Source organism: Globicephala melas, chromosome 19 (genome assembly GCF_963455315.2).
Source record: "Globicephala melas chromosome 19, mGloMel1.2, whole genome shotgun sequence".
Lineage (NCBI taxonomy): Eukaryota > Metazoa > Chordata > Mammalia > Artiodactyla > Delphinidae > Globicephala > Globicephala melas.
This window is the reverse complement of record NC_083332.1, coordinates 11,246,663-11,259,390: the sequence shown is the minus strand read 5'-3', so window position 1 is coordinate 11,259,390 and position 12,728 is coordinate 11,246,663. Positions and strand designations below refer to the sequence as shown.

General features: G+C 56.5%; 1 protein-coding gene across 2 annotated transcripts in view; it reads left to right on the top strand.

Annotated features, from left to right (window-relative positions):
* Positions 1-10,431, top strand: part of LOC115862376 (glutamate receptor ionotropic, kainate 5) — a 52,038-nt gene extending 41,607 nt beyond the window's left edge. For both annotated transcript variants that reach the window (XM_030874099.2, XM_060288643.1), the window contains exons 16-20: positions 2,560-2,725; positions 3,274-3,499; positions 5,328-5,456; positions 5,551-5,672; positions 9,437-10,431. In XM_030874099.2, the coding sequence (XP_030729959.1) occupies positions 2,560-2,725; positions 3,274-3,499; positions 5,328-5,456; positions 5,551-5,672; positions 9,437-9,862 (1,069 nt within the window). In that variant the 3' untranslated portion in view covers positions 9,863-10,431. The remainder of the gene's footprint in view (positions 1-2,559; positions 2,726-3,273; positions 3,500-5,327; positions 5,457-5,550; positions 5,673-9,436) is intronic.
* Positions 10,432-12,728: the final 2,297 nt, after the last annotated feature.

Sequence of the window (12,728 nt, the reverse complement as noted above, 5' to 3'; positions counted from 1 at the left end):
TGAGAATAAACAGATAAATAAACACAAGGACATCATATTTTATGCCAAGAATATGTCCCGAAGATATTGTTTGATTCAAAACTTGTTTGTTCAGGACTAACCATAACGGTGGCAGGTTTTTCTCTTTCCCAGCTAAGCGAGGCTAACTACCATCTGGCAGTTGTTTGCAATTTGCTTGGTCCATTGGCTTTGAAACTTTTTGTTTGTTTGTTTTGGTTGCACCAGGTCTTAGATGTACCTGGCGGACTCCTTAGTTGCGGCTCCAGAGCTCCTTAGTTGCAGCATGTGGGCTCCTAAGTTGCAGCACGTGGGCTCCTTAGTTGCAGCGGGGCTTTGAAACGTTCTTTTTCTTTTCTTTTTTTTTTTTTTGGTGGTATGTGGGCCTCTTACTGTCGTGGCCTCTCCCGTTGCGGAGCACAGACTCCAGACGCGCAGCCTCAGCAGCCATGGCTCATGGAACCAGCTGCTCTGCGGCACGTGGGATCCTCCTGGACCGGGGCACGAACCCGCGTCCCCTGCATCGGCAGGCGGACTCTCAACCACTGTGCCACCAGGGAAGCCCCTACGTTTTTTTTTCTTTAATTTTTAAAATTTTCTGGATGTGCCGCATGGCATGTAGGATCTTAGTTCCCTGACCAGGGATCGAAACCGTGCCCCCTGCAGTAGAAGCTCGGAGTCCTAACCACTGGACCGCCAGGGAGATCCCTAAACTTTTGAATCTTGATGATTTTTTTTTTTTTAACATTTTGAAATTGGCATCATGTCAGGAGTTATACCCTGTATTCATTTCCTGTTGCTGCTGCAACAAATTACCACAAACTTCGTGGCTTAAAAACAACATAAATTTATTCTCTTATAGTTCTGGAGGTCAGAAGTGCAAAATAGATATGACTGTGCTAAAATCAGGCTGTTGGCAGGGCCAGTTCTTCTGGAGGCTTTGGGGGAGAATCCATTTCCTTGCCTTTTCCAGCTTTTAGAAGCCGCCTGCGTTCCTGGGCTTGTGACCCCTTCCTCCAACTTCAAAGCCAACAGCATAACGTCTTCAAATCTCTCTCTCTCTGACTCTGACCTCCTTCTTCCGCATAAGGGCCCTTGTGATTCCATGGGCCCAACAGGATAATCCAGGCTAATCTCCCCATCTCAAGACTCTTAACTTAATCATATCTGCAAAGACCCTTTTACCCTGTGAGGGAGCATACTCACAAGTTCCAGGGATGAGCATGTAGACATCTTTGGGAGGCAAGCCTTTCTTCTGCCTACCACACACCCCGACTAAACTTTATTAACATTTTTAATATAATGACGTATCAGATGTATGTAAACTGCGCTATTGAAGAACCAAACAGGGTGCAGTGAAAGAGAACAGTAGAGAATGAGGGTGCTCGGGAAGGGCCCCTCTGAGGAGGTACCATCTAGGCTGTTTCATCTGAAGGTGCAAACAGAGGCATGCCTGCCAAAGAGAGGGAGGCGCATTCCAGCCGGGCACGAGAGGGAGGCATGTGTGAGGAGGTGGCTGAGAGGGCGTGAAGGGACCCACTGTGAAAAATCTGGCCGAGTCCCCCAGTCAGGTGGGGGACCAGTGACCAACCCTCTACAGCCCATCCCTTCTGCTCCTCAGTCAGGGACCCTCTTCCCCAGCTGGGCGTTCTCTGCCCCTTCCCATCGCTGTCACCCAGGAAGCCCACAGTCATGTCCCCTCTCTCACCTTTGACCCCTTTGACCTCAGGCTCACTCTTGTCTCCACCCCGAGTCTTCCCCCACATTCAGTCATTCAACAGATGTTTCTTAATCTCCAGATGTGACCTCGGCCTGGTGATTCAGCAAGCCAGGGCCGGTGGTAGGGCGGTGGGGGTGGGTGCCAGTGCTCTAGGGACTTGGCCGCTCCCTGAATAGCAGCAGCTCGGCCAGAACTCCCCTCCTGGGCCCCTCATCTCATGTCCACACGGGCCATAGCCTCCTGCCGCCACACCCAAGGGCTCGCCATGGTTCAGGACAGCTCTGCCTTGGAAATCAACGTTTCTTTTCTTTTAATTAATTAATTTATTTATTTTTGGCTGCGTTGGGTCTTCGTTGCTGCGCGCGGGCTTTCCCTAGTCGCGGCGAGCGGGGGCTACTCTTCGTTGCGGTGCACAGGCTTCTCATCGCGGTGGCTTCTCTTGTTGCGGAGCACGGGCTCTAGGCGCGCAGGCTTCAGTAGTTGTGGCACGCGGGCTCAGGAGTTGTGGCTCGCGGGGTCTAGAGCACAGGCTCAGTAGTTGTGGCGCACAGGCTTAGTTGCTCCGTGGCATGTGGAATCTTCCCGGGCCAGGGCTCGAACCCGTGTCCCCTGCATTGGCAGGCGGATTCTTAACCACTGAGCCACCAGGGAAGCCCTCTGAAAGCAATTTTAAACCCAAGGAATCTGGCTCCAGATTCCATGCTCCCAGCCCCTCCACTAGTCAGCAGTCAGCCTTCTAGATGCTGGGGTCACTGAGGGGGCACCACCAGTGGGGCGCATGGCCACAGGGGCAGGGGGGCAGTGGCGGCTCCAGCCTGTAGCTCACCCCTCCCCCCCCCCAGGTGGGCCTTCACCTTGATCATCATCTCCTCCTACACGGCCAACCTGGCTGCCTTCCTCACCGTGCAGCGCATGGAGGTGCCTGTGGAGTCGGCCGACGACCTGGCGGACCAGACCAACATTGAGTATGGTACCATCCACGCTGGTTCCACCATGACCTTCTTTCAGGTGGGGCCCCCGGAGCCACCCAGGCTTGGTTTCGGGATCCCCGCTGTGCACAGCAGCGCAGGGTGGGGCAGTGCATTCCTCAGAAGGTTCCCGCGGGGCCCGCAGGAAGTAAGCTGTCCTGTTTGGCTTGGACGCAGGTCTCCCTGAAGCAGGCTGGGCCCTGGGTGTATATGGTTGAGCATCTGCTCCCAGCTTCTCTGAATAAGGCCTGGGAACACTGGGAAGACAGGGCTGGTGTCAAGCCGAGCCGAGGCCCAGGGGTGGAAGAGAGAAAAAGGGTTGAAGAGCAGGCTGTGGCTGCGTCTTCCCAAGCCTTCGGTCCTCAGGGTCCTTGCTGGGCTGGTGGGTGTGGAGTTGGCTTGGATCTGGCCCTGAGCAGTCTGTCTGTCTTGTGCGTCTCCTCTGTCTTTGGCTCTTCCTGTCTTCCTCTGGTCTCCCCGCTCTCTCGGGTTGAGGGAGACTTTCTAGAGGGCAGGGGACAGGGCTCAGGGGAAAGGCAGGAGTGGAAAGACCCTCACCCGTCTTTCCCTCATGCGCCCTCTGTCCAGAATTCACGGTACCAGACGTACCAGCGTATGTGGAACTACATGCAGTCGAAGCAGCCCAGTGTGTTTGTCAAGAGCACAGAGGAGGGCATCGCCCGCGTCCTCAACTCCCGCTATGCCTTCCTGCTCGAGTCCACCATGAATGAGTACCACCGGCGCCTCAACTGCAACCTCACCCAGATCGGGGGTCTCCTCGACACCAAGGGCTACGGCATCGGCATGCCGCTGGGTATGGCGGCAGTGGGGTGGGGTGGGAGGCCGTGGGTCCCCAGGCAGCTGAAACCAAGCTGTGTGAGCAGGCCAGGGAGTAGGCCAGGCCCTTCCCGAGCAGGCTGGGTGTGCTGTGTGTGGCCTCCTAGCTGTGTGGCCTTGGGAAGGTGATGCCACCTTCCTGAGCCTCTGCACCCTCCACCTGCATATGAACAGGCCTAGGAACGATCAGCTCCAGCCCTGGAGGGCTGTTGGGAGAACCCGGTGATACTGTGCACAAGTCAGTGCGCGTGAACCGTGAGGCGCATTCCCTGCCTTCCCCCATTGGTCCGAGGGCCCCTCGAGGGTGAGGACCTGGGTTTATTTACTTCATATTCTCTGCACCAAACCCACAGCCTGGCTCAGAGCAGGTGGTCCAGCAACATAATGGATGCTGCTGGATGGGTGGAAGGGAGGGAGAGAGGGAAGGAGGGAGGGAGGAAGAATGATGGATGGATCTGCTAGGGAGACTTGGACATGCTTTTCCAGGGCTTGGTGCTGGAAAGTCACCACCAATTTTGCCACCAAATTTTGGCATTTCGGCTTTTAAACCCACCTATATTCTGATGACCACTGCATTTCTTAGCTATGACTACATAACAAATTACCCCAAATCTTAGCATCTTTGTGGTAGGGTCAGTGCTGTATCAGGGAAGCAGTATAGCCTGGTGCTTTGAGGGACAGGCTCTGGAGTCCCAACAACCTGGATTCAAATCCCAGCTTCCTCCCTGACTCAGGCAAGAGTGTCACCTGCTTCATGCAGATAATGAGGGTGGTAACACGTGCCTCACAGGATTATTGTGAGACTTAAGTACGCTTCTGTGGACCAAGGGTCTGGCACGTAGTAGGTGCCTGATAAATACCAAGCACCCCACTTGCCTGCATCCCTAGTTCCTGGCACCTGGTAGATGCTCAAAAACTATAGTAGTAAATGAAGAAATGAGTAGAGGGTAGGATATGGGTGGGGTGTGTGGGGCCCAAGGATGGTTTAAGGGGAGGATCTGAGGGTAGAGAGGAGAAAGGTGGTCCAGGGTTGGGGCCACGCAGAGGAGAGGTGTGGCTGGGGATTCGTTCACTTGGCAGATCTGATGTCCTACTGTGTGCCGGGACTGCTCTAGGTGCTGGGATGCCACAGCGGGGAGCTAGCTGCTCAGCCCTCACCTCCAGCCGTCTACTAGGGGTGCAGACAGACAGTAAACACATAGCTTTATAATGTGATGTCAAGCAGTGTCAACTGCTCTGAAGTAAATAAGGGGAAGAGATGGACAGGGAGTGGGGTGCTTGCTGTCATTTTAAATAGAGTTAGAGAAGAGCCCCTGAGGCACCCTGTAAGCAGAGTCCGGAGGAAGTGAGGGAAGGAACATTCCAGGCAGAGGCAAAGGTCCTAAGGGAGCCCCAGGTGGTGGGACCAGTGAATGCAGAATGTTGTTGAACATTTGAAGATTTTTTTTTCTAGCTGCAGACAGAGCTGTTGGAGAGTTTTAAGCACCAGAGAGGCGTGATCTCTGACTGTGTTTCTGAAACTGTCCCTCTGGCTGCTGTGTTGAGAAGAGCCTGGCGGGGAGAGAGTGGGGAGGGGGCACAGGGAGAGGGGACCGGTGACAAATGTGACAAGTGGGGGCTTGGCCCAGGGGTGGTTGCAGGGGAGGTGGTGAGCAGTAGTCAGATTTGAAGGTGGACAGGGAAGATGCTGGGGATGCTGCAGAGGTGGGAGGAGAGCAGCTGCAGAGGGGAGGGAACATCTGGGGCTTGGGCCGGCAGGGCTCCAGGGTCCCGATGACCATCCACCCCCCGTGTGCCTGGTCCAGGCTCCCCGTTCCGGGATGAGATCACACTGGCCATTCTGCAGCTTCAGGAGAACAACCGGCTGGAGATCCTGAAGCGCAAGTGGTGGGAGGGGAGCCGGTGCCCCAAGGAAGAGGACCATCGAGCTAAAGGTCAGCCACCCCTGCACACCGTGCCCTTCCCAAAGGCCCCTTGCCACCCCTGGCCCACGCAGCCCGACCCCTGGCTCTCCCCCTCCACCCCCAGGCTTGGGCATGGAGAACATCGGCGGCATTTTTGTCGTGCTCATCTGTGGCCTCATCATTGCTGTCTTCGTGGCAGTCATGGAATTCATATGGTCCACGCGGAGGTCGGCAGAGTCAGAAGAGGTGAGGGGGCTGGCGAAGGGTGTGTGGGAAGAAGTGGGACCCCAGGGGCAGGGGGTGTGAGCACTATGGCATTGGGAGCCGTTACTGGAAGAATGCGAGGGTTGGGGGGCTGGGAGCTGGGGACGTGAGAGGATCGGAGCGACTCCAGGGGTCCAGGAGGTCCATGAAGAGGTGAGAGCAGGGAACTCCCTGACGGTCCAGCGGTTAGGACTCTGCGCTGTCACTGCAGAGGGCCCAGGTTCGATCGCTGATGGGGGAAAAAACTAAGATCCCACAAGCCGCGGTGCAGCCAGAAAAAAAAAAAAAAGAGGTGAGAGCAGACGGAAGGCGGTAGAGAGGGTCCACGAACATGAGGAAGGACAGAGGGGGAAGAGGGCGCAGGCAGAGATGAGGATGCAGGGGAAGGAGTGTGGAGGGGCAGAGAGAGAAGGATATGGGGAAAGAATGAGGTGGTAAAGCAAGAAGAAATAGGAGGAGGGACAGGGGCAAGGAGAATGCAGCTGAATGCGACAGCAGGAAGACAGACTTGCTGGCCGGTCTCAGCCCACACGCGGGCATGGTGGTCCCCAGCCATACTCCAGTGCTAACCCCGCGGGCCCCCGTGCTCCTCCGCGATTCCAACCTTTCCCTCTCTCTGCCAGCCTCCAGCCAACCCCCTCTCCTCCTTGCTTTGAGCCCATGACCTTGCTTCTCCTGGCCTGAGAAAAGCAGAGGAGTCGGAAAGCGTGCCAAGCCCCACCTCTACATCCACCTACCCTCATGCTTTCTCCACTCGCCCCGTTAGTGACTCTAGATGAACATCCACGCTCCTCGCTAAGGCTTCTCCGCATGCGCCCTGTCTCCTCCTCTCTCGCCTTCCCAAGGACATTCCTCAGCTGTTCTCTCCTTCCCTCCGGCATCATCAGCTTTTCTCCCTCTACTGGATCAAGCCCGGCAGCATACAGATGTGCTGTCATTTCTCCCATCATCAAGGAACCCTCTCTGGACCCCGTTTCCCCTCCTAGTCACCACCCCATTTCTCCCCTTCTGTTGTAGCCTTGACAGGGTGTGTCCCTCTGCTGTTTCCAGTTTCTGTCCTCCCATTCCTTCTTGGACACACTCCCATCCAGCTCCTGTCCCCACCTCTCTTCTGAAGCCAATCTTGCCACCAGCGACCTCCGCATCTGAAATCCAGCGCCTGAGTCTCTGGCCTCATCATCGTGAGGCAGCCATGGGCTTCAGCACAGCCGATCACTGTCTCCTCACAATGCTCTCTTCCCTGCTCCTGCCTCATTTATTCCTACCTCTCGGGCACTGTTCTGTTGGGGCGCCCTAGGGCTCGATCCTTGGACTTCTTCTCTTCTCTTTCTCCCTTCTCTTGGTGATCCCATCCAGCCAAATGGTTTGTAAGACCATCTGTATGCTGATGACTCCTGTATTATTTATCTTTTGCCATGTAGCAAATTATCCCGCAATTTAGCAACTTAAAACAGCAAACTTCTATCAGTTCACAGTGTCCATAGGTCAGGAATCTGGGAGCAGCTTAGCTGGGTGGTTCTGGATGCCCAGTGTCTCTGGTAAGGTCATGGTCATGATGTTGGCTGGGGCTGCTGTTGTCTGGAGGCTCGACTGGGGCTGGAGGATCCACTTCCAGGATGGCTCACTGTCTCAAAATGTACCTGTGGGGTTTTAATTTATGGAAGTGACTGAGCAGAAGAGGCCAATGCCAGTGAAAGAAGAAATTATTACTTACATTACCTGACAGGAGGGGGCCTACCACGCCACATAGGGCCACAAGGAAAGCACCAGATTTGGTCAGGAGGCAGAAGAAGGGAGAGAGAAACCTAGGGCAGAGCCTTTATTGGGGTTTCCATGAGAAGGGCAAGGCAGCTAAGGAAACGGCTTAGGACTGGGCAGTGTGCGTACTGTCAGCAGGCTCTGGACTAGAGGGGTGGTCTCTAATTGTCTGGTACCCGGCCCTGGGTTGATTTAGGGCAGGGGAAATATTGGCTTGATGTGTGAGAGTCAGATAAAGGGTGTGTATAGACTCAGGATTGGTTGGTTTTCATGTGAAAGGCAGGTTCCCAGCCCTTTGCTATCCCTAACAATTGGCTAGCTCTGGGAGGGCAGTCTCTCCCTGGCTAGCAAGATGTTTCAGATGTCAAAACATCCTAAGATAGAGAGAATAAAAATACACTCATTCACATAGCAGTTGGCAGGAGGCCTCGGTTCCTCACACAGGGACTTCTCCATAGGGCCGCTTGAGTGTCCTCACGCCGTGGCAGCTGAGTTTCCCCAGAGCGAGTGATGCAAGAGAGAGTCAGGAAGAAGCCAAAATGTCAGCTGACCTAGCCTTATTCTGTTGGTCACAGAGTGAACCTCATACAAAGGCAAAGGGGACTACACAAGGGTGTGAACACCCCAGGGGCAGGATCTTGGAGGCTGCCTACCATAACCCTCAAATGTGTATCCCTTACAGGGGCCTCTCCCTGAACCCACGGTTTGTAAATTCAGCTCCACACTTGACATCTCCCCGTGGATGTCCACCAGGTAGTGCGTGACGTCATGTGGCCAACACAGAGCTCCTGCCCACCCGTCAGGCAATGCCATCATTCCAGTTGCTCAGGCCAAAATATGTGGAGTCACCCTTCACTCCTCCCTCTTTCTCACGCCCTCTATCTGATCTCTGGTGACCGTAGCAGCTTCCTAGTGGGCCCCCTGCTCTTGCCCTTGGCCTCCCTACAGTCTGTTCTCTGCACAGCTCCAGAGTGATCCTGTGAAAGCACAGCAGTCCTATGCTTAAAACTCTCCAGTGGCTCCCGTCTGGCTCAGAGTAAAAGCCAAACCCTTACCGTGGCCTCTGGGCCTTACACAAGCCGGCCCCCGTTGCTCCCCTGACCTCACCTCCTCCCTCTCCCCTTTGCCCACCGCGCCTTGGCCACCCTGACCTGCTCCACATTCCTCCAGCACCTCACACCTGTAACCAGCTGAACGGTCTGCCTTCCCTCCTGCCAGGCCCCACGCAGCTCATCCTGCACTGCGTTTGTCTACTTGCAGTTCCTCTTCTCAATGAGTCTCCCCTAAGGGCCCATCTCAAAATTCAGCATCACTCCCCACCCACACCCCCACCTATTTTCCCAATTTAATATTTCTCCAAAGCACTCATCACCATCTAACATACAACTTATATTTACATATTTATGTTTTGTCTCTGCACAATATAACCTCCGTGAGGGCAGGGACTTCTGTCTGTTTTGTTCTCTGCTGTATCTCCAGTGCCTGAAACAGTGCCTGGAACACAGTAGGCGGTCAGCAAATACGTCTGGCAATAGTGCGTGCATGAATCAGTGGCCGAGGATGGAGAACGAGTACGAGGGAAGGACTAGAAGCAGTTATAAACTTTCGAGTGAAAAGGCAAGAGGAAGGAGTAGGAAGAGAGGAGCGTGGATCGGAGGTGAAGGGCAGATTTAAGAACAAATCCAAAGAAGAATGGAGAAGGGAGCGAGAAGTGGAGGAGAGACAGGAGTTGAGAGGTGGAGAGACGAGACAGGAAGAGCACGGGGAAATAAGGGAACTATGAGGGAAGAGAATGGGAAATGAGGAAAGGGTGGAAGAGAGGAGGTGAAAGGGCTTGCAGGAAAGAGAAAGAGAGGTGAACACAGAGGTGGGGCGGGGAGAGCAGGAGGGTGTGGAGGTTTCCGAGAGGACCAGAGGGGAAAGGAGCGGCGAGGGGCGGCGGCAAGGAGGTCGCAGGCAGTGACCACCGCGCCCCGCGCCGCCCCCAGGTGTCGGTGTGCCAGGAGATGCTGCAGGAGCTGCGGCACGCGGTGTCCTGCCGCAAGACGTCGCGTTCTCGCCGGCGCCGGCGCCCGGGAGGCCCAAGCCGGGCCCTGCTGTCGCTACGCGCCGTCCGCGAGATGCGCCTCAGCAACGGCAAGCTCTACTCCGCCGGCGCGGGCGATGCTGGCAGCGCGCACGGGGGCCCCCAGCGCCTCCTGGACGACCCGGGACCGCCCGGCGGGGCCCGGCCCCCCGCCCCCACCCCTTGCACCCACGTGCGTGTCTGTCAGGAGTGCCGGCGCATCCAGGCGCTGCGGGCCTCCGGAGCCGGCGCGCCCTCGCGTGGCCTGGGCGCCCCCGCTGAAGCCACCAGCCCGCCCCGGTCCCGGCCCGGCCCCGCCGGCCCCCGCGAGCTGGCCGAGCACGAGTGATCATGGGCGGGGCCGGGCGGGCGCCCGGACTGACCGCAGGGACTGGGCTCGCCCCAGGCCCCGGCCGCCCTCGCTTCCCTGGTGGGCGAGGGACGGGACTTGTGCCCCCGCGCGCCGGACGCCGCGATTTTGCCTTTGGTTCCCGGTGAAGTCTGAGGCTCGGCTCCGGAACCTGCCTGCGCCCCCTAGTGGACTCGCCAGAGGGTGCCGCGGACGCCCGCACTCCGTCCCCCACTGCGAACAAGAGGAGCGCAGGAACCGAGGACTCCAGGGGCCGAGGACTGCAGGGGCTGTTCCCGGAAGCGGAAAGCAGTTCGTGGGGAGAACCCCATCCTGGGACTGCTCGGGCTCCCCAAGACTTAACGCAGCCCTCCCCACTTCTGGAGAAGTGGGAGGCCTCTGGGCAGATGGGTGTCCCCTGGTGCCCCTCGACTCTTCTCTTTCTCTCTTTTTTTTGGGGAGAAACCTCGGAATTTCTATGAGACCCCCACAGGGAGGGGGTCAGTTGGGCCCCCATCCCTCCCCCTGCCACACCCCAGTCCCCGTTGGAATAAAAAAAGAACAAAACCCCAAAACTGGGGATACCCGGGTCTCATTTCCTAGGGGTGCGAGGGCACTGAAGGCTTGGGCTCCCCCCTCCAGGGAGTCTGCTGAGAACCACAGACTGGATAGTCACTCCTGCACTCTCTCGATTCTCCGCCCTGCCCACAGACAGCAGGTCAGCCCAGGTCCGGGCAGCTGGCCCTTCTCCACTGACCTTCTCTCAGGACAGAAGGAGGCTGCGACAGAGACCCTGAGACAGATGGAGAGAGATACAGGGATCTGGAGAGGCGGAGACACCAGGAAAAGGAGACATAGACAGAAACCAGATGGGGCTGGGGGAGGGGAGGGTGAGTGAACAGTTCAGTGTGGTGGTGCCTGGGTGGCCCGTATGGTGGTAAGTGTGTGCCTGGGCCAGGGTAATTTGTCATGACTTTGTAGTCATGTGCATGTGTGTATGTGTGTACATCCGTGAACCCACCTTCAGCTGTGTGACTGTGACCCTGTGTTTCTGCTGAGAACGTACCTCCTCAGCCCCAAGAGAGGAAGTGAGAAATCCCAGTCGGGGGGAGGGAGGAGGTGGGGCGGGGTAGGCTGACGGCTGGTTGAGCGGGGAGAAGGGTAGGTCTGCTTTCTGTCCACGCCCTCCCCCGCCCCACTGGAGGTTTCTGTGGAAACTGCAGCTGAGAAAGGACAAGTGAAGGTCACACAGCCAAAACCAAAACGAGGCCAAGTGGAAGGGGGAGAGATGGAGAGGTGGAGAGAAAGAAAGAGATGGGGAGAGGATGGCGGAGAGACAGAAAGGGAAGAGACAGAGATGGGGTAGAGATGGGGAGAGACTATGGGGGGGCTCAGAGAGAGATGGAGAAATAGGGCAAAGGGGGAGACACAGGGAGACATACCATGATGAGGTGGGAGAAGGGTGAGACAGAATGGAGAAGGGGACGAGGTGGAGACAGAGAAAACAGGGATATTAATAACAGACCCGGGGAGTTGGGGCTGAGAGAAGCAGAGACTGAGGTGGAACAGAGACAGGTGAGACAAGAAGCTGTAGAAAACTAGATGAGGACGGTAGGGGGCCCGAGCAGTGAGGAACGCTAGACCGAGAGAGGGAGCAAGCGAGGGAAAGGAGCGAGGCTGGGCCCCGCCCCTCGGGCAGGGGGCCCAGAGCTCGGGAGCTGTCCGTTCAGCACCGGCCTGCTGGGCTTGGCGGTCCTGGAGCGCAGCATTGCCCTGTCTCCCTTGCAGGACCTGCCTGCCTTCTCAGTGTTTGGGCAGGCCACACTTCGGGGGACCCCGCCTGGCACACAGCGCCCCCAGTCTCCATCTGACCTCTTCTGTGTCTCAGACCCTTGCCGTGTGTGCCCAGACAGGTGTGGGGATGAGCTTGTGTCTCAAGGTCTCTCGTTTCCACATCTCTCACAGACTAATCAATGTCTCTGCCCTTGGGCGGGACTGTCAGTCTGTCAAGGTGACTAGAATATGATTGCAGACATTTCTGGTCTGTCTCCCTCTCTGTTCCAGTACCAAGCAGATCTCCTCTGGGGTCTTTCCCCATTTCTGAGTCTCCCCCACCCCCATTTCTGCTCTGTCTCCCCAGTCTTTATCTCTAAGTCTCCCCAGTGTGCCAAACGTGTCTGCCTAGCTTTCTATGTCCCTGCGTGTCACTGTCATCTTCACTAAGTAATTCTGTTTATCTGCCTCTTACGCCTGTTTTCTCATTTCTGTCTTTGCCCATCTCTCTGTCTTTGTTGGTGTTTCTGTTTTATTGTTCCTATTTGCCTCTCTCTGGTTCTGAACTCTGTGCGTCCATTTCTTCTCTTAGTCTCTCCCTCCATCTCTCTTGCCGAGTTCTCTTGTCCCCATCCATCCCTGTGACCTTCGTAAATCTTCCCTCCCCCCTCACCCAACTTCTGCAAAGCCTCGCGCTGGGAACACGGTGCACAGTCATCAGTCTCACCAGGCTGAGGAGTGCATGAGGGCGGGACGTGAGCCTGTGTCTGGGATGTGGTGTGGGGGACCGGGGTCTCCCCCAGTCCAGCTGGAAAGCAGGAGGAGAGAAAGCCGAGAATCTCCTGGGATCCTGACATCCCCAGGCTTCTCTGTCACCCCAATCTCCCTCCCATGGTCCAAGCCCATCCCTGTAGGACAAGGTGGAGGGGGAAAAGATAATATGTTGACAGGTTCTCCCTCCTTCCCTCCCTCCCTCTGGAAGGGGGCAGAGTTGTAGGGGACAACTACCAGGGCTAGAAGATGTGGCCTCCCCCCTTCCCCAGTCTCCATGGAGACAAGCCAGGTCTGCAAGCCCAGCCTCCTTTGCTGCAAA